The sequence below is a fragment of the Apis dorsata genome, unplaced genomic scaffold (genome assembly GCF_000469605.1).
Source record: "Apis dorsata unplaced genomic scaffold, Apis dorsata 1.3 scaffold_73, whole genome shotgun sequence".
NCBI lineage: Eukaryota > Metazoa > Arthropoda > Insecta > Hymenoptera > Apidae > Apis > Apis dorsata.
In genome coordinates, this window is record NW_006263371.1 from 1,354,784 (window position 1) to 1,356,846 (window position 2,063).

The window sequence follows — 2,063 nt, forward strand, 5'->3', positions numbered from 1 at the left end:
CATTATTTCATCTTATTATTTGTTATAAGATGATTGGATTATTGACGTTTATTATTGATTGTCGTTGTTGAGATTTATTTGACAGTGGTGTTTAGTTACAAATTTAGGGAATTTGGAGTTTCATTAGTGAAATGCAGTGGTAATTAAATTTTCTTTAAAAAGTGTAAAATTTATTATACGTTGCAATGAACAATAATTGATTATTCGTATCTTTTTTTTTTTTTTCTTTGTAAATTAATATGTTCGCGATGTTTGTAGTAATTTAACTATCACCTTCTGTAAGTAAATTAATATTGTTAGAATAATGAAAGTATAACGTAGCGGTATTAAAAGGTATCGAAATATATAATAAAATGGAACTGTAATACTATAGCACTGGCGTGATATTACCATATTATTGTTGCATAAATATTAACTCTAGAAACCGGTATGTATTTTAATTTATAGCCAAATTAAAAATAAATTCTGTCTAAGAGAATTTAAAAAAATCAATCAAGAGAGAATTTCTTTTTATTTTATTCGATTTCAAACTCGACGTAATATTTCATAAATAATTCACAAATTAATAATTTTTAAAATTAATAAAAAACAAATTTTCAATGAGAAAATATATAACATTCAAAAATTCGAAAATTTCGAAAATTCAAAATTTCTCAACACACCTTCGTAATATATTTTACATGATGAAAATCTGATTTCTATCTGGAAGCTTTTATCAAAAAATATAACATTGAAACACAATTTTTTATTATTTTTTGCATCACTTAATTTCTCATTAATCCAATTCCAATAATCTCCTATTATATCGTACAAAAAAAAAAAAAAGAAAAGAAAAGAATCAAACAAATATCTATAAAATTGATAAACAACAATTCAATCGTTCCAATCTCGTTAATTTAAACAAAAATCTCAGGATTTCCCTTTTAAATGGACAAAAACTCAATTACAAATCCACCTTTGAGGTCTATTTTGAAAAAGTTCGAGGTCATCGAAATCGTCAATCTCGTAACAATCGCGCAAAAAGTTCTTCTAGTTTGGAGAAAAAAAAGAAGAAGAGAGAGAAAAAGAATCGAAGATTGTTTCGAAAATTATCGAATTCAGACGGGGAGGGCATCGATTGGACCGAATGTCAATGTCAGGTGTGGTTAATTTTATTGGACACAGGGCGTTTCCTATTCGCGCGTTCTCCCATCGATGGACGCGTGCCCCATGGAGCGAAACCTTTTCTCCCAGGTGCTATATAAAGGCCAGGGGACGAAGTGGACACCATGAGACCGACCCAAGGTACCTTGGCGAGTACTGTACGCTCAGATAGCGCGCAAGGAGCCACAGTTTGTCCACAAGATGAAATTTCTCGTGAGTATTTGTCGTTTCTCGAACACTTTGATTTTTATCGATTTTTCGTCTCTTCCAAGATCAGTTTTGGTAATGTGCACGGAAAATAAGAGAAGGATATACAATATTGAAAATTTAATTTCTGTTTTGCATTTATAACATTTGCTTTTCGTTATATTGTAATCATATTTTGCATTTATAAAATTAATTAATCTCCAAATTTCAATTTTTTTTTAAAAAATGATACTCTTATTGTATGAATTTAAAATATACACCACAATTTTTTACACGTACTAAATTTTCTATTTTAAGAAAGAATACAATTTATTACTCTTTCGTAATAACTTGGTAAATGATTACGATTGATACATATTTTTTTCTTTAACACGCTTAAATAGTACATAATGCTTTTTAATCTCATAAATAAAACCAAAAACTTGAAAAATTTAAAATAAAAATTTAGAATTTAGAACAACATTTAACATTTATTTAATTTACCATTGCGAAAGTATACATTTTTGATGGTAAATAGTACCATCAATTGTCACAACCCAGTATCGATTCCCTTTAAAAAAAAAAAAATTTAACGTACTTACGAATTAATCTAACCTATGCCAACATTCAACTCTTAATATTCATGTTCAGATCATTCTCTCCGCCCTGGTAGCAGCGGCGTCTGCCAGGCCAGGCTTGCTAGTAGCGCCACAGGTGGCAGCACTTGCGACGCC

At 29.4% G+C, this 2,063-nt stretch overlaps 1 protein-coding gene across 1 annotated transcript in view; it reads left to right on the forward strand.

Moving 5' to 3' along the window:
* Nucleotides 1–1,108: 1,108 nt before the first annotated feature.
* The window catches only part of LOC102673098, a 14,474-nt gene continuing 13,519 nt past the window's right edge, over nt 1,109–2,063 (forward strand). Inside the window, exons 1-2 of the mRNA XM_031515483.1 lie at nt 1,109–1,356; nt 1,981–2,060. Of these exons, the coding sequence (XP_031371343.1) occupies nt 1,269–1,356; nt 1,981–2,060 (168 nt within the window). The 5' untranslated portion in view covers nt 1,109–1,268. The remainder of the gene's footprint in view (nt 1,357–1,980; nt 2,061–2,063) is intronic.